The sequence below is a fragment of the Plodia interpunctella genome, chromosome 6 (assembly GCF_027563975.2).
Source record: "Plodia interpunctella isolate USDA-ARS_2022_Savannah chromosome 6, ilPloInte3.2, whole genome shotgun sequence".
NCBI classification, from domain to species: domain Eukaryota; kingdom Metazoa; phylum Arthropoda; class Insecta; order Lepidoptera; family Pyralidae; genus Plodia; species Plodia interpunctella.
The window spans coordinates 4698040-4724190 of NC_071299.1; the positions used below are offsets into that span (position 1 = coordinate 4698040).

At 35.9% G+C, this 26151-nt stretch overlaps 1 protein-coding gene across 2 annotated transcripts; it reads right to left on the minus strand.

Moving 5' to 3' along the window:
- Nucleotides 1–156: 156 nt before the first annotated feature.
- On the minus strand, nt 157–26151 carry LOC128670697 (transcription cofactor vestigial-like protein 4). 2 transcript variants are annotated; one of them, XM_053746564.2, is made up of 6 exons: nt 25753–26151; nt 21541–21643; nt 7188–7329; nt 5267–5418; nt 2742–2864; nt 157–1615 (listed from the first exon to the last, which is right to left on the minus strand). In XM_053746564.2, exons 2-6 carry the CDS (start codon nt 21635–21637, stop codon nt 1161–1163), a joined length of 969 nt encoding a protein of 322 aa, XP_053602539.1. In that variant the 5' UTR covers nt 21638–21643; nt 25753–26151; the 3' UTR covers nt 157–1160. The 2 variants fall into 2 exon arrangements, with proteins under 2 accessions (XP_053602539.1, XP_053602538.1); XM_053746563.2 differs by lacking the exons at nt 21541–21643; nt 25753–26151 and adding an exon at nt 8299–9112.

Consider the following 26151-nt stretch of genomic DNA (forward strand, 5'->3'; position numbering starts at 1 on the left):
TCTTCACTTTTTATGCAAGTTAGTAATCAATATTGACTTCAGCTTTCAAAATACACATTGTGGAGGGACTGTTACGATATAGTAAAAGCAACTTCAGCTTTCAAAATACACATTGTGGAGGGACTGTTACGATATAGTAAAAGCAAACTGTTTACGAAAATACAAAATAGATTTATTTGTCATAAATAAATGATCAATTTCTCGGATACCTAGGAATAAATACTTGTGTGATACGCACGACATTTCCAGTAAATGAACAATCATAAGACAATTAGTTGTACTTACGTTAATAAAAGGCTATTGTTTTGTTTCTAATAAACGCCACTTAACGTGACACAAATTGAGACACAATTAAAGGGCTTACAATTAAATGACAAGGGCATAAAATGTCATCGTATTTAATCCTACTTGATTTAGGTTACTCGGAGATAAATATATAAAGAATGTCTGTAGATAATAAGCTTGTGTATCTGTTTAACTTGATTATGTACAATTAATTAAGTTAAATATATACATAGGTTAGCTATTACAATATTCTGTTTCATATCTTCCGGATTTGATTTGTAGGTAACTTGTCACAATTTGTTTCGAAAGTTTTTTTTTCCATAAAGTAAAAATAAATATAATTCTTTTATAGATAACTGATAATACAACACATAAAATTTATTCGTTGGGTTTCATTGTTGTATTCGAAGTCAAAACTTCCACGCGTCTCCACTCAAACTTCTCCACATAAAGTATACACAAGGAACATGAGAATAACTAGTTATAATAGTGTCTAAAATTATCTTCCATTCTCCTTCTACAGACAATGACTACTATTTACAATGCTAGAACTAACCTAAGTGAATTGTGCAAAAGCGCTTACATTGAGGTAATAACTTATTTCGTTAATGGTGACCACTACTAATTGACTATTCATACATAAAATATTCAAATAAAATCTTCGAAACATCCAAAAGGTAACAGTGTCATGGTTCTCCAAATTGATAGTAAGCATAATAAAATTGCCATTTAATTCGTGCTGACAATAAAATATCTAATAGCTTCCTTTATGTAAAACAAGTGGGAATTTATTGATACTCAGTTAGCATCATGAAAATGCCTCGTAAATTGTACAAGGCCGTAAAGCGAACCACCCAGAGGCTTAACTACCGTTATTATATTACGACTCCGCTCCTTGAGATAATTTTCGTTTGTTCCTTGGATTTCTCCGTGCCGTCTATATTGAGTTTGGATGATTGGATTTTCTTCCAAGTGTCGCCGAGTGCTTTACTGAAGTGATCATCAACGACGCCTTTCGCAGACGTCTGTGATTTTTCGCTGTCTTTTAATCTGGAAGTCTGTATTTGTCGCCAGGTGTCGCCGAGGGCCTTCGCGAAGTGATCGTCTACCGAGAGGCTGGCGTCGTCGACTTCCATTGCTATTATTTTGGCGGGCTTTGGCGGTTCCTCATTTTTAAATTGTATAGGGCTACTCGCTCGGTCTTTAGTATTCGGTTTGGGTCCGGGCTGAGCGTTTTCTGTGTTATTTTTCTTGAACAAGTTCATGTAGTCATCGCCGAGGGATCGTCGGAAGTGTTCGTCTATGACCGGGTCACACATTGACATCGAACCTGTGAAAAAAGAATGTATTTGTAATTTTGGTGCTGCGTGTGGCATTTAAATAGTAATTTTAGGAGTTTATCATGAATGATTTATACTCTAGGCGAAGTTAGTTAGCCAAGTGTCGTCTGAAGGATAATTCGATTTCTTTCTATCTGTTGGAGGTTACCTATCACGCAATCAGCAATGGACCGCAGAATGTCAAAGGTTAAGTAGAGCTCGGCCCGCCACCGCGCGATCGATTCCCGTGGATTATCTCAGATAAAGGCGCTCGTAACCCGAATGGTATTATGACTATGCATCCTGAACTATATAGACGTATTCTTACATGTTTAGATTATTTTTAGTGGGTAAGAGGATAGGTAAGAAATATATTCAAAATAAATACAATATATGACAGACGAAACGTTTAAATTATGTTACAATATTTAAACTCTGATGCTGATGTCCTTGCCATTTCCTTTGTCAATACTAAAACGATAGTAAAATCTGTCAGAAGTAGATAGCTTCCGTGAAAATTGTAGATTAAAATCCAATGTTACCAAAATGGCCGTGTGTCTGGTAGGTATAAATTATTATGCCTTTAGGCGACTTATATAAAATTTGACACCGGTGTTAGCAATAATAGACTCGAAAAGAAAGATTATAATACTAGCAATAATGGTTTTGTATCTCTAATATTAAAATATCTCCATCTAGGGTCTCTAGTATTAATATATGTTAATAATTATATATTGAAGCATTTTGATTTCAGCTAGACGTTTATAGGATTATTATTTTAAATGTGAAATGTCTATTTACGATCAAGGTATATACCTACCTCTATTTTTAGGAAAGAATCTATTTTCGAGGAAATTAACAATAATATTATAAATAAACGAGCTAACATTCATAAATGTGCCTACATCCTATTTGTATTGGCCAATTAAGTTACTGACCACTTAGAAGTCTTAGACGAAGATTTTTTGCTCAAGAGAATTTTAATTTTGCATGAGAATTTATAGACGGAGATTATACTTTATCTAGAGCTTAAAATCTAAATTTAGGCAGCTTCCATCCAACCATAATGTCAAACTTTACAAGCGTAAATAAATTGAGCGTTTACAATGAGAAGCGTAAATTGTACGTATTTGTTACCTGGTGGAGTGTCATTGCTCTTGGTGATGACAGAAGGTCTGGAGTAGGGCGGAGGCGCCGGCCGCGACCGCAGCCGCATGTCGATGGGGGCTTCGTGCTTAGTCGAGTACTCTGGGGGCGCGCCTGGTGGCATACGAATTGACATTAGTACAATCATCGGATAATATCGATATGCGGCGGTTATGTAACCTTCGCAATGGTCAGTCATGGGATGTATATATATCTACTTGAGTCTGTGCTTCAGAAGGCACGTTAAGCCAATTATCGTACGTGGACTGTATTTCATCATAATCTAAGGCTCCAAAGCCGCGGTGATTCTGATCAAGTAAATTAGTCGTTTCTCGACTGAATTTGCAATCGTTTGGGCATGCATGACCCAATGGTCATGCACGGCTCACCCACAGGGAAGCCCAATGTCCCAACAGTCGTCACTTTAAAATGATCTACTCGTATGCTGATGACGATGGAAAGGAAACAGAATAAAGAAACTAAATCTTAGTTTCTTACAAATGTTTCAACACATTCTATTTTTCAGTTCAAAACATAAAATTTTAAATGACGAAGATACAAAATATCGGTGCAAGGCGGCTATAAACATTTTAATCAACGAAGTAGTTGAGAAAGCATGACTCGGGTGGAAAACGTTAAAATTTATGTGGGTACGATAGACGATATGACAAGCGTAACTGGGGCGAACTATTCAAAACTTTTAGCTACGTTTGTGGCCCTATTAGATAACTCAATTACAAGTTCACTGCCGAAGTTGAGAGCTGCAACGCACTATCCTAGCTCGCTTCCTCTTAACTTAGCAAAAAGGGACCATTTAACTTCTACTCAAAACTCTTGGTCAGGAAAATCCAATTATAACGTTAAACTCGTTCGTTAAACGTTTCGACGTTCGCTAATATTTTAAAGGATAAAGCACAGCAATTTTATTTTCCAAGATATTGTTACACCATTTAAAAGTTTCGCTTCAAAGGCGCGAAAATATTCATAATCAACAAAATTCTAAACTGATTGAAATGGATTTGCGATAGACGTAACAACGCCTCGCGGCGTTCAATTAAATATTCTATTCATACAATCAGATATTTTACTTCCTTTCAGCTTAAAATATAAAACTATACTTGATCGTACAAATTGCCAGTGGGCTCTAAATTTGCTTAAAATTTAGTTATAAATTTTTGCTTGTGCAAATAATTGTGGCTACGGTTAGTGTTTGTGTTTCGGTCAGCCCTCATTGGGTTGGATTGATGTGGCATTTCAGGCCAGGTTATGTACAGAATGTACGTTATTTCGTATATGTACGTATCGAATAGCTGTTACGCCTGTTGTTTTCATTTCACTTTCATTCGACTCAAAATAATATCTATCGGCAAAAACATGATTTATTTTTATTGACAAAACAATGTATTTGAATTTGCCGAAACTATGTTTCTATATGATGTTGCTGCAATGAATATTAAATATTTACAAGAAGGTAAAAAATCTATTAAATTGTTAATCCCAATTTTCTTCTAATGAAATGAAGTAATGCAAAGAATGAAGGCTTGCAAAGAGAGGAGGAAACGTGAGTCATAAAGATTAGCTTTAATTAATTAAATTGTACTCTGTGTAATGACGTTGACGAGACGCATTTCAGCGACAGTATAAAGGGTTTCAATTTCCTTTATTAGGTTTACTAAATTGTGCTTGAGTTTTTCCAACTAGGTACTTATATAAATGTATTAGTGAAAGATAATATGTATCCTTTGTTCTTCATATTAGTAAAAAGACGACATTATTATGGATCGTCTAAAATACACTCGCTATCATTTCCGCATGTTAAGGGTAAAATTAACCTTAAAATTTTGAAAATTCGGCTGTGATTTCATAAGCTGCCGCCTACTCGACGTCCATTATTCTTGAATCCTTGAATGCTAACCTTTCAGCCTCGTGCTATAATAAATAGTGGATATCTAGTGACCTATTTATTCTAAGACGTAACCACACGTACTAAAAAATATAACATGCGCGTAATCCGAAAGCATAATTATTACAATTATCAGAGAGCTTGTAAAGTAAATCAAGATAAGTTTTTGTATTAATTAATAATCCTTGTGAATACAGACGAGGTAGCAAATGTAACGGCTCGTCGTTTAATTTCCGTCACGCCGGGGCCGTGTGAAAATTCAATTTGATAGGAGTACCTACTCTCACACGTTTTGTTCTAAAAATAGCTGCACCCGGTGGGTTGCCCACTGTGGTTGCCCATTTTAGTTGTAATTGAATTTGTATAACAATCTGCCATATGTAGCAGTACAAAAGTAGGATATGAAGCTCGAGGTGAATAGCGTAATGCTGACTACACACTATCGGTCACGACAGATTCTGACAAACTATACAACGTACGTTACATTGTGTAGTTTGTATGAAAGCTTTTATTTACCGCAATGAAAAACCAGCAATGAAAGTAGAAATGTTTGCCAGTAGTTTATACCCGCATAAAATCAACTTTCGCATTTATGATATCAGTTAAAAATTACCTTTCCCATTTCTATTGAGAGCCAAATCCGCAGGTCTGTCGTCCACCTCGTCCGATAACTCCCCGTCGCTGTGCGGTTGCGCACGCGCTACGGACGGCGCGCAACGCCTCTCGTTGAAAGACTGCGACCGTAGCGCCATCTTGCCATTTTCTCTGAAAAAATTAAATTAATTTTCAAATTGAATTATGGGAAAATCTTGATGGTTAGAAGGTTGAGATGTTATTCGTATAATTTTCGTCTCTCTATCTCATCTGGGCGTTTTATCGGTTTCTTAGCCTTAGCCGTTCAGCCGTTGAGCGTTGAAGCTCAGGATCCGCCTTCCTACCCTTTCGTCTCCATTTCACCCGGTCGTCGGCATCCCTAGTTGTCAGAACATTGACACGCAATATTATTCTTGACGACATCAGGCGATTCTTGGGTTGCCCCTTCAGCCAGGGTCAGGCGGGAGCGGCATAGACAGATATTTTTTCCCTAAGTATTTTATAATATAATACACATATACGTATGTATACATAAATCGCCAATATTGTATGAATGATTGGTAAATATTTTGTATAATAAAGTGCTTGAAAATGTCATCAAAATTATTTACAGCCAAGCATCCAATGCTGAGTCGTGCTCCGTTGCGATGACGCAGCACATTATAGCTCCGTTGTTTTCTACAGTTTTTGACGAGTATTGACGTACGTCGAAACTTCATGCAAATTTTTGGCGTTGGTCCGTCGCTGATGGACGTCAACGTGACGGAGCGCAACGAAGCATGGCTCTTTATTGATAGAATTTTGATGATTATGTATTATTGAACATTGTGACTTTCAATATGTGAACAAGGTTTTGGGTAAGGTAACCCGGAACCATTTCAAACACAATCTAACAGTCTCATCAGCTAGTCTATTGAAAAAGACAGGTTATGGATTCACATGAGATAGTCTTCGTGACAAAGAAATACAGAATCGTCGCAGATAAACTTAAATCCTTTTTAAATGTAAGCAATTGAATGGATTTCCATATTATGAGTATAATCTACGGCATTTCAAGTTATACTGCGCGAATATTAATGTAGTGATAATAGTGACGCGATGATTTTTAGTAGGCAGTGTAATGTGCTGATGACTACCTTAAGGAAAACATAATCATAAATTCATACATACTCTTTATTGCACGAATAATAAAAAGTGCAGAAATAACATGAAAATTTGTGAATTTTACTAAAGATTTTCTGCGTTCTTCTACCACACCTATATGTAGTATAATAACAGGAAATTCGTGCAATAGGCAGCGGTAATACATAACCAGTTTTGATCTCAAAAGGGGACCCTAAAGTTTCCTCCACAACAGTCTACACGTCTCCAATTAAAATTGGGTTAGGAGCTTTAGGACTACATCTCAATATGACTAGACAACAGGTATTAACCCTATGAAGTATTCATAAAAAGTTAAAGCATACTTTAAGCTTTTTTAACCCAATTTTAATTGGAGACCTGTATACTGTTGTGGAGGAAATTTTAGGGTCCCCTTTTGAGATCAAAACATATTTTAATATGTTTTGTCTCTTTCTATCAACGTCAAATATTGTAAAGTGCGATAGTAACAAAACATATTTTAGCTTATAGTATGCATAAACATTTTTATGAATAAAATCCGATCTGTCTAATAATGAGTAAAATCGCATTATGACACAGTTCGGCGCGATGGGACGTGACGCGAAAGTATCAAATGTATGGACGTAAAGGCCTATGTCATGTATAGACTATAGCTATACACATAGAACACTGTAATATACATCGTTATTGTCTCAATGAGGATACGATGTTTGGACTACCTCTCAATATGATTAAAGCATATGTGACATTTGTTTTTGGACTAAACCTCCAAAAGATAAGATGGCGTAAATACTATATTATACCAAACCAGATCTAACCTAGGCCTGTAGTCAGGTAGCCTTGTGGACCTACGCTCCCTGCGCCACTTCCCAGTCAGCTCCTTGGGCTGTGCGTTGGGTGCTTCGGGAGAAAGCGTGCGATCACCTTCCGACTCGCCGCTTGATGCTGTACTTGGCGTCTCTAAAAGTGAAGAAAGAAACATTGTAACTGGTTATTTAGACCTCAGAGGATAATGCAATCGGGGTCCTAAATCAAAAGTTTTAAAGTCTGTTCGAATAGAACCATGTCAATTACAAGCTTGTCCTCGCCGCTGCTAAACATAGGGCTTGTAATATCAATGCTCCAAATATACCTATCAAATATACTACAACATAGAAATTTCATTGCAACCTTTGCTATAATAATAAGAACAAAATTCCTAAAATATTATCATTGAAAGATAAAAATATTATCATTATTATCAATATCCATAGTGTTTAAAAACTAAGTGACTGTCCGATTGGGCATCGATGCACCGATTTTTATGAAATTAGATCACAAGATATGTACTTTTTTTTTTCAAATTTCTAACCCCAGAGACCAGATATGGGTTTGAAAGTTTGTATGATAAACGCACCCTATTAATTTTGGCGCGGGAAACAGCTAGTTACCTATAGAATAAAGATGATTGAACTGTGACGGTAATATTGCTAATTTAGAATGCTAGTTGCTGAACATTATTTAAATACGCAGCCGCAGTCGAAACGCCGTTTGTTAATTAACAAGACTGTCTACCACAAAGCAGTTAATAACTTGGTACTCCGCCCTTTGCCAGAGCTCCCAAAGGGCCAGGTACACAATGTAGTATCTCGCTTTAAATTAATTGGAAATCGAAGGACTCTAATTATAATCAGCGTTTACGAAACGCAATTTTCTGTGTAATAGGATTATCGTAATTAGAAAGCTATGTACTCTGCGAGATGAGATATCTATAATGTAGATTAGATACTTATGTCTAATTCAAATAGGTATAACAATTTAATTATTTTAAAATAAATCACTTACTGTCAATAACAAAAATATACCTGAAGATTTAGCTTTCGAAGTATTGTATTTAGAAGATTTTATAAATACTAAATTAAATAAAAATTGGATATTCGCAGTACCTACCTTTGTCTGGAGACGCGACCCATGGTTGCCATAAAGGCACATTAAATTTGGGAGACTGAGGAGGTTCCATCGAATGGAGTTGCAGACTCAATGAAGTCCGCGTCAAAAGAAACAGATAATGAGGAAGTTCCATCATCCCTGCGCACAAGCACAACACTGCAACTAACACTGGCCACTAATAATCTATTCACATTTAAAAAAAAAAATCGCAGCAACAACACTTGTATATTCACATAATCCTATTCGATGAATGAAATCATAACTGTGCTTTTAGCAACCAGTTCAAAAGTCCTTCGAACGAACTATTGGCGTCCCGGCACAGGTAACACTGAAGGCCGACTGAATAAAAAATGAACTGGAAGAGATTACATTGGAATAAATAAATGAGATGAACAAAAAACAAACCGAAAAGGAAAAAGAACAGCATGCTACATCCACGCGGCCGGACGTTGAGGCGCTTCCTCCGAGCCTTGCGTCTACAGCGTGCGTCGAATTTGCACACTATGACTTTAAAAAACCTAAATTCCAATATGAAACCCTTGAAAAAAATTACAGTCTTCCAAAAATTATTCAAGCTGGCAGTTGTATATGATTAAGTAAAACTATACATTACTTATGACAGTTTAGATACCAACTTATTTATGTTACTGAATTAGTAGTACACTAAAATAAAATTTAGCTTTGAAATATATGATATAGACTTCTCAATTAACAATAATAAAGCACAATCACTTCACAGAAATTTCATGAGCGACTTTTAAAATCACAATTATGTTAATTTGTATCATGTCACTCACTGAAAAAGCAAAAAGGGTATGCGGAACTGGTGACAATTTCTTTCGACGCATATAAATAAAGATGTGCAAATGACAAAGAAAAGTGCCAACCTTTATCGGTATCACCTCAAAACAAAGAGATGACATCATCTTTGGTGTCAGCGAGCGAAAATGTAGTCACGGACACTCACGGAGAACATTGTTTTGATCTCTGACCTGATTTTAAAACGAAGGTAGCCTGAATTTGATGCATAAATGCATGCGTCAGTAAGCACAACGTGTTACACTGGGTGTGAATCTTATTATGCTAAATAGAAAGAAGTTTATAGGAAATCTGTGAAGTAAAACTAGAATCTTATTCAGAAAGATTTTTTGTATTTTTTGAGTCTGGTGATCATGTAAATAGATAATAAAACTGAAAAATATCCATCTATCTACGAATTCATATGGAATGCATTGTCGCAAATTCATCATCCTGTATCCAGAATACATCAACCTGTTCGGTCCATTCATGAAAGTGCGTGAGCGCAGGGCGCGGGGATTAATGAACCCCGCACCCTCCTGCCTTCCTTTACATCTACAACCTCCAATTTCGATTCCACTAGTACAATATCCAACTCTATATTCATATCAACAAAGATCTTATTGGGTTGTCCTGCATTGATCAATAGTTATGCGCAAAAATAGATTTTGAGCAGGATGCGTAGAGTCTAGATTTGTTTGTGATCCTTTATGATTCGTATTTTAAATTACGGTGGTTGTATCCTTGAAAGGTTGTTTTATTTTAGTGCAGTGAGGCGCGGGAGGGATGGACTGTGAGAAGTCGCCGCACTGCGGGCCGTATAAGCATTAGCTTTTTTATTGTCTAATAGAGCGAGGCAAAGGCTCACCGACAGGTAGACTTTGGCGCCGCCTTGGTTTAATTAAGTCTGGAGGTTTCGCCGAATAGAAACGAGAAATTAATAGAAGCACTGATCTCGTCATTACGGTCCATGATTGCGCAGTGTCTCACGTCCCAAGATTAATCTGGCCTATTCCTCCCAGCTTATTTCATTTTAAAATACAAAATGACCTTTCTGTGAGAAGATATTTCAGAACTGAACAGTACACACATTATTTGTATAACTTCATATAAAGCAGTGTTGGAGGTTTTAAACCAGACAAAAGCAGTATTTTCTAAATCACTCAACAGAATATAATTAAACAGGCGTCTGTTACCTTATACTCCTCTACTTATTCTTTTTATTTTACTTTTTCTTCTGTCGCTCCACTGAAGCGAAGCGCCACGGGTCCAGCTCTGGGCTCTCTTGTGTACGAAAGGGGTTATTGACTATTGGGCTTAACTCATGAAGTAATTTAAGAGCTAGGCTCTTGTCGGTGTTCTCTCGCCAAATCCTTCACTTCTTGATAAGACACGACAGCGACTTGCTTTTATTTGCCTGGTGTAACTATACTAAATTGCTTCCAGCATTCAAAAAAAAAACTGAACCTAAATCATCTACATTTCTTAGATGATGATTAGATAAATCTTTATAAGCTTCCTAATTGATTAATTATATTTGAATGTGGGGTGTGTGACAACCACGTTACAATCTAATCCGATATGTGTTGATAGTGAATATAATTAGTCATTAAAATTTTCTACATTTTGAATCGATTGAAAAGACTAATAATACACAACTATACATACTAGTCTCAAAATTGAATATAGATAGCCTAGATACTCGAAAAAAGAAGATGCAGCGTATATAAGATGCAGGATGTGTGTAATTCAGTTAGCTGGGAATTTATCGGTGCCCTGGGGCTTCGTATCCGCCTGCAAGCCTGCATGGAGCATTTAGCCCGGGAACGATTTAAATGCACGCAACTTGCAAGTTAATCTCAAACTACCTTCGTGCCTTATTTTCTCATCAGAAAAGCGGCTTCCGTCCGTCCCTTACTTCCGATTATGGTCCTGCATGTAACGGATACAGCAATAATTATATTCACAACTATCGGTCCATTCCAGCTTCGCTCGAGTAAAACCTTAATAAATTATACACCTAAATCTTCCTCAGGATAGTAATCTATGTGTGAAAACCGTACAAAAATCCTTTAGGTTTTAGTTTTTGATTTTATCCATTTTATGCGACAGGGTGATGTAAGGATAACAATATTTTAACAAAATTTAATATTGGACCCAAACTTTTCTTGTCGTCAGAGAGATTTGTTGCGTTCAACACATGACCAAAAAATATTTCCGGGCAGTAAACCATTGAGGTCGGGTGGCGATCGCGGGTGTACCATCTGGTCATGCACATCATATCACAGCGTGCGTTGTCATCCAAACTAAAGGTGTATTCCCAATTTCATTTGACCCACATTATGTTAAAACAATGATTTTTTCGGGGACATGTAATAATATGGCATATTAAGCAAAAGGATCGGCTGCTGAAGAAAACAACACTGTCTGCGTTGATGAGCAGGTGGTCTCTACGATGATGATGGCTTTTACAAGTTAAAACAATTTTTTTGTCAAATCCAAACTTTTGTTAAGGTGATGTCTTTTCGTGGGAAAATGTGAATGTGAATTTCAATAGAAAATAGCTTTGTCGCTTCATTCAGTTACTTCCTGAGGTGACTCGCATTAATTTTATAATTAAAAACATACCATTGATTCCAGAAACGCCCTGTCAATTCGTTTCAAGGCAGTCATTTAAATAGGCATGCGTGCGTGCTCCTCGCCGGACGAGTTATTCAAATTCATTCCGTATTACTTCGGGCGATAAATTTAAATATTCTTAGTTAGATAATTGTGTGGCATGTAATTGATGAGTTGCGTGGCGCAGTAGCCGGCCCAGATGATGACTGGAGGCATCGACGCAGGCGCAGCCCACATTTACCGACACGAAACATTCGGTAGCCAAGTTTACATAATTCATTATTGTTATTCATAACAAGACCTTACCTGCAGTTATTATAACGTGCCTGTATGCCGGCTTCAGTATGCCTACAGAATAGAGCTTTTTTTTACTTTACCTAAACTTAGGTAACCATAAAACTATCATTTACAGATTCCTATTTACATTCTATTCTACGGAGAACAACAGCGATAAAAGTTACATTATATTCTTTGGTTTTTTTTTTGGCTAATAAGTATTCCAATTTACAAATCTGGCAGGTCAGGCGATCCTCAACCCAGAGTTTATAAACGATTGGAGTCTCAACACGGCTGTAGTTTCCTCGATAATTTACATAACATACGTAGCAACCGCGGGTGCAGTGCGGATGTTTGCAGCGAAAGTACGGGAAGCGTCATACAAACATTCCGCATTCCGCGTTGTTGCATCAGCTACATCGGCACGTTAGGCCCACATTGACCAAGTTTTGGACTAATAGTTAATGTCGAAATTGTCGCGAGTATTTTTGCGACAGAAACTTGTCATAAAACAGAAGTAATGAGAAATCGTGGGTTTTAGAATTCAATATTATAAGACTCAGATATGACGCTGCCACAAAATGAAATGTAAAAAAAATAATGTTAGATACTGTGAAATGTCAGCACAGAGCATAAAACTTTGTTAACGAGTTGTGGAGATAAATCCTCTCTCATTATATAGTACATTGAAAATCTGTTATGAAATTGAGGGGTGATAAAATGGGTGTAAAAACACCTGCGACTCTACTTTTCTTAATTGTAAATTTAGTAGAGTTGTTATAGATATTTTTTAATTAATCCTACTAATATTATAAATGCAAAGGTTTGTGAGGTTCATGTGCATGTTTGTTACTCTTTCACGCAAAATCTACTGGGCAGATTGTTATGAAATTGAGTACACGGGTAGAATGTAACCTGGAATAACACATAGGGTACTTTTTATCCCAATATTCCCACGGGAGCAAAGCCCCGAGGCGCAGCAAGAGTTTCATAAAACATTTTATACTATGACCCCGTAGAAAACCACTCTCTAAATCCAGAGCGTCAGTTTTGTTCAACACCAAACGATATTATTTACACAGATATTGTTTGTCGCAAAGGGCACAGTAATCATCCATGAGTTGTTGATTAACGTTCTGTATTTGGGAGGGTGACGGTGGAAATATTGATTTAAGTAAACTCTAATTAAAGTATGCTTCGTGTGACTGGTGACGATTGCTAGAATTTGCCCCGGTTAATTACAAATTAATTAATACAAGGGACAGTAGTATGTATTTCCTCACTGTGTAAAAATATTATTTTTATGTACCCCAGAATGCATTTCAAAATAAAATTTGGTCCTTCGGACCAAAATACTAGTGGCGGCATCTAGACATGGCGATTCAAGTTAACACAGTCGAATGCGGCGCCATCTGTACAAAGGGAAAGGGCTGGGGAAATTTAAACTGACCTTTGAAAGTACACGTATTGACGGGTAGATGGAGTTGAGACGAAAACAATTGGTGCTGTCATACGCGCACATGGCTTTTGGTTGGATGTTCTAATTGTTCTGAGGGTTGATGGGTTGATTATTTCTATATGTAACGCCAGCTCCACATTGTCACCGAACCCAGATACTTGCGCGCACATTGTTTAGCATAAGTATATCTACCGCAATGAAAAACCAGCAATGTTTACCAAATCCGCCAAAGATTGGCAAACTGTTCGACCACAGTGTGGATCCGGCATAATAATAATAAAGTGATCATATCATCACTTCTTTTGCATGAAATGACTAGGACTTATTATGACGACATGTGATATTTCAATTTAAAAGATAAGCTACTATCACAGTTATTCTGTCCTTCAATTCATACATTACCACTAAACCAGGTTAATTTGACAAAGTCATGATCAATCTTCACTGCCAATGAGTCGATGATTTATGTGCAGCTAGAGAATAAAGTCAGTATCGTGGTATTAAACTACCATGAGTCAGCTGATTAAGATCTACTCGTAGCACTCACGCAGTGACACACTTCTATGCAATATTTTCATCTTAATTTCTTAATTATAAATATTTTTACACATAACAATACAAATGTTATAATTGGCACATTTTGATAAAAATAATGATAGATAGATAAACTCTTTATTGCACCATTCACACAGGAGATATAAGTTACAACAAAATATTCAAACATAATGAGTGCAAAGGCGGACTTATCGCTAATGCAATTTTTTCCAGCCAACCTTTGATAGAGCTAGTTAGGTAATATGTGGAACTAACATTAACAGATTGGCGATTTTGTGTCAATCAGCGGTGCCGCCGCGCCGCGTCTACAAATCCACCACAGGAATTCACCCTCAAGCTTTGTTACCTTGGAGCGTGACGGATGCATTCCACTGCACGCAGTTTCATGCAAGTGATTTCCGTGACCTTCTACTTATTCAAAATAATAGAATTCAAAAGTGCATTAACATTTCTTTTTTGATTCTATTCCATTTATCGGCTTCTATCGGCAGACAGCGGATCATTATACAGTACGGTCAAGTAACGTAAACCCTGCTCAATTTCATGTAAAAAAAGTATTCCGATACCTGCCTTGATTTGCGAATGTCGCATATATATCTTTGTCTTATATTTATTTCTGGAAGAAGTACTTATAGCAGACATTTCCTAAGGAATAATATTAAATACAAACAGTGTTATGAGCAAGTTCTGCTACTAGTGTTTTATAGATTCTATGTTCCCTTGTATGTCAATAGCTTACAATGAATTTTATGGCCTTCCAGCAAATAAAATTTAAAGATCTATCGTCCTCTAACAGCCCATTGAGTGTGAAGTATGCAGCAATATTTATTGTTACATAAGCAGCATAGCTCCGCGTATAGCGTGTTTGTACGAGGTAGCCCTGACATGCTTCGTTGAATCGCGGCTCTAGTAAGGAGAACCCTTATGAGGCAGTCGAATCATGATAGACCAATATGCTGAAGACAAACGACGCATACAGATTTGAGTCAATTGAAAATCATATTCACAATAAGTTTATAAGTATCGACCATGATGTTCTTCATCATGTTTTGTTTTACATTAAACGTGGTTTTGGAGTATTTTAGTAGTTAGACGATGAGGAGTGTGAAATTTTAAAATAGAAGTCAAAATAATTGTTACTATCTAAAATTTTTAACTCAACTCTAGGTTAGGTAGGGTAGCTTGAGTACATACTCGTTTTCTTTTTAAGAATCATCGAATAAAGTTCGAAGACGAAACTCATTTCGCTCAAGCTAATGTGACGTGAGCCACGCGTTAGACAAGAATTTTGTTATTAATAAAAACCAAAACTTTCTAAAATGTTATTTCCCTGTGGTACCTTGGATAATTTGGTTTCATGACGCGTATTTCTTCAACCATTGCATCACAGCACGCTCGCGGCGTTACCTGGATTCCAACTACAAATTTGTATTATCAAGTCGCATAACACATATAGTATATTCTTAATGGCGTAAATATTAATGTTCAACCCGATGACAAGACTGAGGTCAAGTAAAAATCAAATGCCTTCAACGGCTATTAACATTCCTTACTTATTAATAAGTGTTGATACTGCGTTGGTCATATCGTAGGAATCGCGGAACAAATTGTTAGCCGATGCCTTGAGATGCGTTTTATACGTTACTAGGGACTTCATATTACTTCACCGCCCAGGCTTCTCACGGGTGTAAAATTATGCATAAAAATGCTACAAAATACGTTGCGTAGTATTAAAGATCTGAGTATACATAGGGACAGACAGACGGCGGGATGCGACTTTGTTATACTGTGTAATGGTATTATTACTTACCTACTTATCTATTTTTAATAAAAAGATAAAGTTCACATTTAAAACCGATTGTCGTCTAGTGATTTCTACGATACATTGGTCAAGATTAAACTATACTTTCAAATTCTCAGTATAAGCTGGTAATACCTTCAATATATTGGACTATAGTATCACACAACACAAGAGCGAAACTTGGTTTACCCTATGCTAATTTATTTACACAACCACAAACCACAACATTAAATAGAAAATGCATTTACCGATAAGAGTCCATTATTGAAGAAAAAGCTGATAGGCAAGTATCTCTTACTGGGTTTCGCTGAATCAAGCGGTTACTTGGAATAAGAATTTCCTAATAATGGTGACTATCAGCATAGCTTCTAGCTAATACAATCAGTTTATGACGTCGTATATTTATTGCCGTACAAAGTGCGTTCCCGAGCCGAGATGCCTATCTTTGATGTGCGCAGGCGCAGCGGCTACGTTGTATGGAATGTGAACACCCGACCAGAAAACGAGCTGCGTATATTTTCTGCCTTCTTACTGACCGTATCCTGTGATGAGCCTTATTGAAATAAGACTTATGAAGCTTATTTATCTATTTACGTTGCTCTTTCCTGATGGCTCTAATAGTTTCCAGCTTATATTGATTTTTGTCTTAGAATTGTAAAATAATGTACGTGAATTAGAATGAATAGAATTAAATTAAATTTACTATGTTCTAAATTCGGTAAATAAAACATAGATAATGTAAAGAAAACATTATGATGCTTCATTGAAGATGTAATCTGAGAAAGTATGTATTATAATTTTGGCCACAGAAGGCTGGAGTAAAAAGAACTAATAATATTTGTTATTATACGTATTGTTAGCATTACTATGACAGTATTAATATTATGTTAGACATAATATTTTATAAAATATCTACGCAAATTCGTGTAATCTACATTGTGATACAGTTCTGAAAAGTAATAGATCAAATCAGATGTTATCCTGTGCTAGATATTTGCTCTCGCGGATCTAGAAACAATGCACGAGGCGGGCCAAATATCTGACTCTCGCTTCGTTGCCAACGAAATGGAATCCATCACAATTAGAAATTCTACTCTGCATGATGACTTCATTGAAATTGGATGCCTAAGCACACTGCGCGTGCGACGTCGAAGGTGTCATCGCTGGCACGCGACATCAACTAAGTAACATTCAAGTTTTTCAATCACATCCAAATTATGCACTTTCAATATTTTTTTTAATCACATCCAAATTATGCACTTTCAATATTTTTTTGCATCATATCATAAGGATACGAGTGTCGTTATGTGCCAATATAAAAAAAAAACGGAAACAAAGTTCGGTTCAGCACATTCCATTGTAATTGTGCCGGAATGCTAACAACGATTTCAAGCAATTCCAATGACCTGTTTAATAGCGATGTTTTAAATCATTTTGTACTTTAATTAACATTGAACTTATTTAATTTTCATCCCAAATTTAAAATCTGTATGCTTGGGAAAATATGTAATGTTAATTTTAAGTTAAAGTCAAAAATACTTTTACTTACATAATTTTCATTGCAATTGTTTATCTTATAGTTTGTCAACCTTAACGCTGTGGACTATACAAAAGAACAGGACAAAATTCGGATTTTCAGTGTTGAAAATAATGTTCTGAAAACAATAGTAATCAACGATTGCATACCTAAGAGTAGTCGTAACTGTAGTCCGCAACACAACCTACATTCTGCATTCTTTTCGAAACCGTAACACGCCGCCTCTGCGTTCCGGATCCGATCGTGCACGCTATAATCACCCTAATATTTTACACGATAAAAACTATTTCGATTCGAGACATGGTTTAGAATTTGAAGCATTGCATTTCTAGAGAGCTGTAACACGGTACACAAAGTTTGGTCATGATTGATATGATAACTTGGTTATCACGACAGCTATAGTGGTACGAATGCAATAATTTGTTAGAGCGGATAGAAATAACCGATATCAGTTTACTTGTGCAAATGTTATAATTACTGAAATTAGTAGATTTTACAGTACATACTATAAATATAGACGTGTTCTTGAGTGGAGATTCCGTTTTTAAAAGCGAAGTGTGTAGTTTATATAAATAAAAAACCCATAACTCAAGGTGCGAATACGTATCTCAGGAAAGACCCTTTCCAGAAGTGGACTGTGATGTCCTCCTTGACGTGTCCGTCAACGGAGCACATTTTTAAGTTTCGTTCCGCAGGCTGTTGATGAATAAATAAATAAATAATGATTATAAATGTAGGTATTGAAATGCGACCATCTGATTTAGGGAATCTAGAGATCGCTACTTCTCTATGTTTTGGGAAGAATGAAAAAATTTTAACTATATTATAGACATGAATGATAAGCTATTTACAGTATTATTTATTACTTTATATTGTATAAATAACTTGTTGGAATTTAAGAAAATCATGCCATCGGCTCGTAAAGTTAGTTTAGATTTGCGCCAAATAAAATCTCGGTAAATGATATGGCTGTAGAGAGCAGTGGTCGGCCAAATTCCTGAACGCTTTCTCTGGCTGGCTCAGCTCGCATGCGGCTGAGCGCACGCACCACAACGAAAGTGAGCGCCCGCGCCGATGGCTCGTGCCACCGCTGTCATCCAGTTGCATAATTATCCGCGATCCGGCCATTGTTTGTAAACACTCCACAAGAACACCACTCAACAAATTGCGTGAACGTATTTTGATTAGATGCATACCAGTGGTTTAATTAATCAACCCCCATTAGCAGACTTGAAATTTTAGAACACGCTATTGATTGATTTGGTCTCGGTCTTGGATTACACGCGCCAACTCTAAACAATGCTATGCTGTGGATGTGTTTGAATGGCATTGTTATATTATAGTATGCTGATACTGAGTATAAAATGTACCTAAGCTATGGTTTATTAAAAACAAAACAAGAAAAATAAAGAAAAGTATATAATTACTAATGAGTCACTTGTAAACTTTACAACTAACAAAGTTCAATTAAAATGTAGGTATAGAAACGTCACGTCAAATACGTTATTTATATTTATAAAAATTATTATATTATGTGATTTATTTATATTTATAAATAACGTATTTGACGTGACGTTTACAAGTGACTCATTAGCAATTATATACTTTACATACATTTGAAGAAATAATATCGGGAGATGTGGCAATAAATCGGTATGCAGATATCACTCTTGTGGGATGTATGTAAGCCGGATAGACCATTGCATTGTGGGTCAGCGAAATTTGCTCGGGACGCGTTTCACGTCGCTACCGACTATTCTCGGCGATGCTCGGAAAGCTATGCTTTCCCATCGCAATTCAACGTGTAAATTCCATTGTTATGAGTTCTTGGGAGAAAGGTCTTAATGACATGAAATTGCTTCCGAAGTTAATCTCGGATTATAACATTTCCTAGAGAACGACTTGCCCTCAGACAACCCGGATGTGTCGGTTGGCTGCGCTTAGGAAGGAAAAAATCCTAAAACAATCGGCGTGACGTTCAGTTCGCGAGGAACCACGCTCAATCGTCAATGAGGCTTTATCGCAAAACCAGTCCGACATAACAATGGTACCTTTATGGCTTTTAGAAAGGACTGCCCGCTTGGCTGAACTTTTTGTTTATCTACTTGTCTGGGTACCAACCTCTAAGTAAATCATATGGCATCGACTTAGGAATTGACAAAAATTTTGAGTCAAGGAAAAGTGTCTAAAAAGTTTAAACTCAATCTGTTTCACAATGGTAACATATTTGTATGCAGACCATGTGACCAATGTTATCTGGTCCAATGTAATTTTAATCATTGGGATGTGTCCAATGATCAGTATGACTTTTGAAGTTGCAACTTTGTAACTGCTTTAGTATGTATAAGACATTCCTTAAGCTCAACCTAGATCGGTATCATAAGATAACGCGTAAGATAATGCTTATAAATAGAGTGTAATTTTTACCGAAATGTTAATAAAGAATGAAATTTCCTTAACATTTAGATTCGGAATAGGCCCAATGGTCTGTGTTCGGAATGCATATTAATCAGTACATGGCTTGGAGTAGGTTTGTATACGAATACGATAAGTAACTGAAATGTAAAATATGCCACAAACACCATCGAGTCATTGTTATGTTATTTTATATATTCTTATTTCCTCATAAAGCACGTGGGTGGGGTACAGTAATCAGTGAATTCCAATCAAGTTATCTAGACAGAGCTCCGTGTTGTATGTTTTTACATACTATTACTATGTATATGTTATGGATGTACGTACGAACGTTGGCATTAATCTGCTTTGTGGTAAAATTTTACTGCTTGTTATTAAATGTAAATGAGGATTGAGGATATACGTTAAATGACATGTTTTTTATAGGATCCAAAGAACCGTTAACGTATATATTTGTAGGAAAGTTAACGATAATAAATAAATGATTGATTTGTCGTATTGAGACAATCTGATCAATCATACCACACACACTATAAACTGCATAGATAATGAATCATCTTCAGAATTATTCTATTGTTTGTTTAATTTTATCTATTCAATATCAAACACCATTATTAAAATATTTTGTATTTGAAAAGATTTGAGAGTTACAATATGATTTTACAGAGATTTTACTTTAAACGATATTAGGTTTGTTTTCACTTACCTCTTGTTGGTCTTTATTTCAAATACTTATTTTTATTTTATTTATCTTTCAGCAACAACAACGTTTCTTTAGACTGTAATATGATGTATGATCCAGAGGGCCTTATTCTTGTTACTCGAGTAGAAATTGTAGGTCATATTGTGGACTAATTCGCAAAACGTTAATAGAAATTCGACAAAGTATCTCTTTAACTGTATGCATATCAAATTTCCTTTCGGTTTTAGCTACGAAAGCGTAACAGACACACATACTTTCTTATTTAGCATGGAAGTATGGATTATTAAGAAAAATAATTTATGTAGTCGTGAATTATAATGATGATTAAATTTATAAAATTTTATTGTAAGTCCCTTGCGATATTTTGAAAAAGCGATCTTTAACCAGATATATTTACTTTTGAGAAGGACATATTTTTGACTAGGGGACATTTTGAGAATTTCATGTTCAACAAATAAGTCAAAAATGCCATCATAAATTTCTACTGAGGCGACAAAAATATAACCGGTTGGAAATGGCCAGTGACGGGAATGATTTGCGACGATGCTAACAACCAGCACAAGTTGTGATTGATGGTACTATTTAATTATATCTTTTATTAAAATCTGTAACATTAATAGTTTTTTCTAGTCCCGAAAAAATATACTTCAAAACGCGAATATGCAGTTTGTTAGACTAATCTTGTTGCCATAATGATTCCCAGAAACTTGTCGTATTATATTTTCTAAATCAATTTAATATTGCACGACTTGTGGTATATTCATGGTATAGGAAAAAAACTTTGAAAAAATATCTTCAGCATAAATCCCAACTAATATTATAAATGAGAAAGTAAGTTTGTTTGTAACCTCTTCACGCATTATCTACTGGACCGATTGTTATGAAATTTAGTACACGGATAGAAAATAACCTGGAATAACACATAGGGTGCTTTATTTATGCCGAAATTCCCACGGGAACGAAGCCCCGGGGCGCAACTATTACGCAAGCAGGATATATTACATAAAAATAGCGCAGCAGGTATTACATAAAAATATAGTGTTACTTAAAACTATATGTATACTTATATATGTACTCACCAAAGCCATCTGAATCACTGGCAGGGTACGCGGGGCAGGGCTGCACCATTGTTGCAGCTCGTGATAGAACATCCAACGCTGATTCCACCTTCTCCATGGTTACCTGTCAAAAAGATTAAAACTGAACGTTTACCAAACACAAGCAGTTTGAAGTTCCTTTGATAAGAAAAAAAATTGAAGAAACTTTTCTGTGAAGGACTAGTTTTCAAATTAAACAAATTGAGTCCCGAAGAACGCACAAATAAATTGAGAGGAGTAAGGAGGAGTATGTAACCCCGTGCAATTACGACATGTATCTTCAAAACATCTGCTGTAGTTATAACATCATCTGATTTTATAACAGATACCATCGATCGAATGTTAGTACTTCATGTACTCATGTAGTTAATGTTTATAAAGAACCACATCAATCTACAGATTCTACTTAGATGTAATATTTATTACCATCAAAGTTAATGCCTAGATACATAAATATACTTACATGGTATTCTTATGACTATTCTTAGATACTGGTTTTAGTTTGTGTTTTTGACATGTGAAAATAAAAGTTTCAACAACGGCGGAAACTATTTTTACATAAACAATAGATTTTACTGGTATAAATAGTGAATGTTTAAAATTCCGCATGTCGATTTGAGGAATCCACGTCTGCGGGCATGTAAAAATATTTGGCGCAGTACTTGGAACGAGTTTAATGGCATTCAGCCGTGCGAATACCTATTCGGCGGAAATTCCTCATCTCGCGTAAACGGCTAGACGGAGGACAGACGTGCGGCCAGGCGCAGAACTCCGCGTAAATAACGCAGGAGTCAAATGATCAAACAAAGAGTTGTGAAACGTGGTATTCGGCCGCATACCGCGCCCGCGGGAACTCAGCCAATGGTCAACTACATCACGTTGCCCACTCGGTCAATATGCGAAATCGTCGCATTTTCATTTCATTATGATGACACTACTGCTCATCGTTGCTACAGGGTTTATTTTGTCGCAAATGGGACTGTTATTATCAATATCACACTTAAAGCGAAGAATGTATTGGCCATATCTTTTGTCTGCAACATTTATTAACACACCCAACTATTGAATCAGTATGTTTTCAGCCCACCAGAACAAAATATTTTAATACATCGTGGGATTTCAAAAAAATTTTTAGAAGTTTAGAATTGTAACTACTACATGAATATAATGAAAAACCAAATAATTATTGTGACAATAATAAACAAGCTTCGCGTAGTCGAATCGGCATAGGTACCAGGCGAAATATTTGTGTGATGGTCACGCGAATATAAACAAACAACTACATAAGTATTTAGGAATGTTACTGCTGCTTAATTAACGAAATATGTGCCGATCAGCCTTGTGACGGAATTCGAACAGATAAAACTCACGCATTAACTAATGATACTAAAATATAGAATGCGATTACGTACATTCCACACGTAGCTGACAAATTTCATAAACAAATCCCGTTGATGGATCTAAATATTCTAATGATTATAATAGACGTGAAATTCCTGGTATGTGAAGACTGTAAAGTCATTACTTTCAAATGTGGACACAAGATTTTGTTGTTCTCACGCGACTTTGAATAGTTGAGTAAGAAGGGATGTATGAGTAAATAACACGTAGGGACGAGTGTGATGCGATGACTGGCCACGTTAATGATGAGGAATTTGGTACGTTAACCACAATAGAATTTTCTGGCCGGAGGCGGAGTCACGAGCTCTACGTAGACGTTACATTGGTCTCGGAGCAGGTCTCTACTCACTGAATAGATCATTCGACTCATATTTTGATGGTCACGAAGTTACTCGATGGAATGTTATAATCATGGAATGCGACTTATAAACAACAAAGTAAGAAACCAATATTTGAAGAGTAACGTAGATAATTCAATATGTAATAATAAAGTCAACAATCGTCTACAAACAATATAACACATTCCTTCGTTGGAATGTAATTTTAAAATGACATATTTATCAAATAATGAGCAAAAGAGCTATAGCACTCAATCTTATTCAAATAAAAAATATGTTTTTTGTGTTATCTATATTAATGCATAATACTATATTAATGTGAATAATGTTGTGATGACTACTATTTTTAAAGAATTTGTCAGTAATCGGATGATTAACAAAGTTATGAAATATATAATGTTTTATTTTCAGTTACATTGTTTTAGAATAAGAAAGTATCCAAATTGCTATCACCTGCTCTGCTAGTCTGCTAAATTTTAAAACATTGTTTTAGAATAAGAAAGTAACCAAATTGCTATCACCTGCTCTGCTAGTCCTCAACGAAAGCCACATGGTCGAACCTTGACATTCCGCGTGTTAAAAATAATAATCTATTTTAGTTAACACGTGTGCATTTTAAATTTAGACCTTATTTCATTTAAATAAGGTTAGAATTGGAAATTTTGCTGGAATGCCCGCATTTGGGGTGCGGTGTATTCTTTTACGATGCTCGCTACCCCTGCTGTGCGCCTGCGCACGTGGCCCAAGGGGACTACAAGACAAGGGGTCGGCAGATGTTTCTCGTAGTTGCTACCAGAATATTTTGGTTTCTAAATCATCTGAAGAACTGAATCAACGAAGTTGAAGTTCTTGCATAACTTTATTATCCACTCAGTTTGGGTCAAAAATATCGCGTTTTAATTCGTTAATAAAAAATATATGAAATAAGCGTTTTCTTGAAATATTTAACAGAAATGAGTTCTCTTATAAGGTTTAGTAGATCGTTCCTGTTTAGATTTAAAATTCCTGATGCATTTGAAAATGTAAAGGGTCGTCTGGGAACAATATAGGGTAAAGTATTGTAAATTTTCTGAAGTATTTGGATTGAACCATTCGGGTCACATTGGGTAATCGGGCGAGGCTTATCGCGCTGTTATCATTGCTCCGTACGAGCAAAATAATGAGAACATAGAAGGAAACTCACGTATGAAGGAACGGGAAATAAATAAATAAGTGATGGAATGGAGCTAGGTGGGTACATACATTTTATGTAATTTAAAACTTGCAACTCAAGAATTGATCGAGTACATTTTCTGTAATTCGCATTTTATTAGCAAAACTCTGATTTCATCGTACCTACCTACCTAGCGGATATTGTACCTACATTGAATTGTGACTGTAGCGTCATGAAATTAACCCCAAATATTCATAGTCATATTTTGGAATCTGATTTCCTGAGGGATCAGGGATATTAATTAAGCATGATCAATTTCAATTAGCATTTTGTCGCAACAAGCGAAACCAGATAAGATAGATAATTATTTGAAAGGGTTTTATATGTAAGTTACGAGTTACGACAAATTGAGACTGTTCTATAAAAAATAAAATTGTGTCTTTAGAAATATCGAAATAAATGTATGCTTAAACGTGAATCCGCTTGAACCTCAGTATTTTTTGCGATTTAAAGTCACGAGCTCGAGTTACGTCTTTCGTGCAGCTGGCGTTTAATTTCATCCTCTCTTTATTTTGTAGTAGGTACGTACTACTTGCGCTATATGAGAATAGTATTCGCCGCTTACCGCGTATCAGTTATTCAGTCGCATTCCACGCTATTATGTTCGAAAGATACCATACACGCCTCTGTACCCACCATCGCAGCATAAAGCCGTGTAGCGGCGAATTTTTTTTGCTGCAGCGCAAATAACCGGTAGGTAACATGTACCTACCTACTTATTACATAGTTATGTTTGGTATGTGCTTGTGTGAAAAAATACGACTCATGGAAAGATGTTTAGAGATTTATAACGATAAAGCTGAAATGAAGTTGATACCTAGTGTGAAACTTATAATAGGTACCTATGTGCCTAAGCATTCGTGGTTAGGAAACAATATAATTCGGTAATTACCTTATGAAATCTTTACTTATAAGTAATCTTCAGCAGATGTATTTACTGAAGATTGTAAGGAAAGTACTATATCTACTATTAGATACAGTCGACCTTCCTGCATACATAAGTGATTTATTTTCATTTTTTTATTTATTTTGGAAGTTAAATAATTGTATTCAATCGCGCTTTTACAACGATGGAGCGGAACTAAGTACTTAGTTCTTAATAAGTTTACGTACCAATATGAACAGCCAATGAAAAATACCACAAAATATATATTTTATAAGACTTGCATCAATATAAAACAGAACTTAGCATCTTCAAAATACCTAATATAAACATTGACAGATAAACCAGGATTTACTTACGTTTGGTGCGTTTGTTATTCCCACGATGTTTCACAACAAGCCGTTTGTTTTTATCACCAATATTTTATTTAAAGTACGAGCAAGTTCGTCAATTACCGAAGAAATATATTAGTTATTCGCGTATTTAATTGTTTATGCAACTGAAACTTCATAACATTCTTACAAGCCGGTGAAGTACGAAAATCAATATAGGTATATACGAGAATCGCAACAGCTCGGAGTGCAATCGCAGGAAAAACACGTTTGCCGCTTGATTATAAGACGCAAAATATGTTCTAATTTTTACCGTTTACTATCCATTGTCCATTAAAACACTATATTTTTTGTTAGTTCATAAAATCCAACTAACGCGCCACGACTCTGTTGACGAAATAGTCGCGTTTGACATTTGAGCCGAGC